At 38.2% G+C, this 2,330-nt stretch overlaps 1 protein-coding gene across 1 annotated transcript; it reads left to right on the top strand.

Annotated features, from left to right (window-relative positions):
• The first annotated feature begins 491 nt into the window (after positions 1-491).
• Positions 492-1,427, top strand: LOC124959830 (olfactory receptor 4C15-like). The gene has a single exon (XM_047518264.1). It carries the CDS (start codon positions 492-494, stop codon positions 1,425-1,427), a length of 936 nt encoding a protein of 311 aa, XP_047374220.1.
• The last annotated feature ends 903 nt before the right edge of the window (positions 1,428-2,330 follow it).

Genomic DNA, 2,330 nt, shown 5'->3' with positions numbered 1-2,330 from the left:
GGGCAGTACACAGGGTTATGTGTTAAAATTCCAATTCTAGGAACCATTGTTGACTTGAACTTCAATCTTTAATAATGAACCTCTCATCTATGACATATCAACACTTAATCTGTACTTTTTATGTGTTGAACATAGAGTTAAGATCTTTTGCCTAGGTCTTTTTTTTTTTTTTTTTAAAGAATGAGTTAATTCACTTAAGACCCAATTCAGTTCAGAGGTTTCAAGAAATATTTAAGAGTAGCCATGATTTTCAATGGCATCTTAACTGCATGCTATTTCTTCTCTTTGTAGATAAGGCAGTCTTTTGATTGGCGATGGCATCAACTAACCCAGCTCCAGTTCCATGCTATCCAGGGTGCTTCTCAATAATTCACTTCAGGAAGCCACTACTAATTAATCAAAACTGACAACTGAGATAAAGACTACTTCTCATCCTTACTGTAACTGGATGCTGCCTGTCATCCATATTGCTGATCTTTTCCTTCAAAGTTATGAAAAACCGAAGTATTGTAACCGAGTTTGTGCTCCTGGGGCTTTCACAAAATCCAAATGTTCAGAAAATAGTATTTACAGTATTTTTTTTAGTTTATATTGCAACTGTTGTGGGCAACATGCTGATTGTAGTGACTATCCTCTGCAGCCCTGCACTGTTGGGCTCCCCCATGTACTTTTTCTTGGCAGTTCTGTCCTTCCTGGATGCCTGCTTCTCCTCTGTCATTGCCCCCAAAACAATTGCAGACTCCCTCTATGAGAGGAAGACCATCTCCTTTGAAGGCTGCATGCTGCAGATCTTTGCTGAGCACTTCCTTGCTGGGGCAGAGGTGATTGTCCTCACAGCCATGGCCTATGACCGCTATGTGGCCATTTGCAAGCCCTTGCACTACTCTTCCATCATGAACTGGAGTCTCTGTGGCATTCTGGTGGGGGTGGCCTGGACAGGGGACTTCTTGCATTCCATCATCCAGATTCTCTTTACTTTCCATCTGCCCTTTTGTGGCCCCAATATCATTGATCACATCATGTGTGACTTGTACCCATTGCTGAAGCTGGCCTGCACTGACACTCACATCTTTCGCCTTTTGGTGATGGCTAACAGTGGGTCTATCTGCATCATTATCTTCTCCATGCTGCTTGTCTCCTATGGGGTCATCTTTTTCTCTCTGAGGACCATCGGTTCTGAAGGGCATCAGAAAGCTCTGTCCACCTATGGATCTCACATTGCTGTTGTGGTTTTGTTCTTTGTCCCATGCATATTTATGTATGCAAGGCCTCCATCTGCCTTCTCCTTTGACAAAATTGTTGCAATATTTTGCACTATGATAACTCCCTTGCTCAATCCTTTGATTTATACTTTCAGGAATAAGGACATGAAAAACGCCATAAGAAAAATGTGGAAGAGATGGATGGCCCTTTGTGATGAAAAATAAAGCATTAAACTTTTTAAATATGAAAATCTAAGTTCAAAGAAATCACAATGGTCTCAGAAAAAATAGTTGTGTAGATCGATGTCATATAATTGGTGGAAATGCAATGTATTAGAAAAAGCATTTCCATGGGAGTCAAGAAATAACATGTCCACATTCAGATTAGTCAGATTAATCTGAGTAATCCTCATTTTTAAATTAAAAAGAGTTGAATTTTATGGTACTTACAAGGTACTCATCAAAGAAAAAAAGAGTGAAAAGATAAATTGCCCATCAATGAGTTTGCCATTAACCCAATGTTTTGAGAAAACATTGTGGATAAAAGAAAATATTTTAGAGTTAAGAAACAGAAATTTAAAATATTTAGAGTAAAATAGTGCTTATATTTAGGACACTGATCTCAACAGTGAGAAAAAATAATCAACACCCAACAAAGAGAGTGAAGTATTTCTAGAGCCTTATCTATAGGTCTCCATGGAACACAGGACTCCATCATTCAGTAGTTCCATTACCATCTGCTACAGAATTTGAGTCACTTTTTGAATTTTGGAAGATACTATCTCACTGGTACCGTCCTGCTCATGGATGAGTTTCTCTTGGGTCAGGTGACCACCTCTTACCAACCTGCTTGAGAGAAAAAGAGAAGGCAAGGCCCATAAGAGAGTCAGTAATGAACATTTCTTTTGTATATAAAAAAGAGAAAATTCTTGACAAACCATATTATTAGTAAAGTCAATACCAAATCTGTCTTTAGAGTGAACTGATGTTTCTGCTCCTGAAGAGGAGAATAGAAGCCAGGGTAATAAGTAATAAGACTTCACTGGAAATTTACATTTCAATTTACTTGGTGATCTGAATTTTTTACCCAAGTAAAAATAACTCTATTTGAACAATAATCAATCTAGA

Source organism: Sciurus carolinensis, chromosome 11 (assembly GCF_902686445.1).
Source record: "Sciurus carolinensis chromosome 11, mSciCar1.2, whole genome shotgun sequence".
NCBI classification, from domain to species: domain Eukaryota; kingdom Metazoa; phylum Chordata; class Mammalia; order Rodentia; family Sciuridae; genus Sciurus; species Sciurus carolinensis.
The sequence above is the reverse complement of the archived record's forward strand: the minus strand, read 5'-3'. Positions and strand labels throughout refer to the sequence as shown.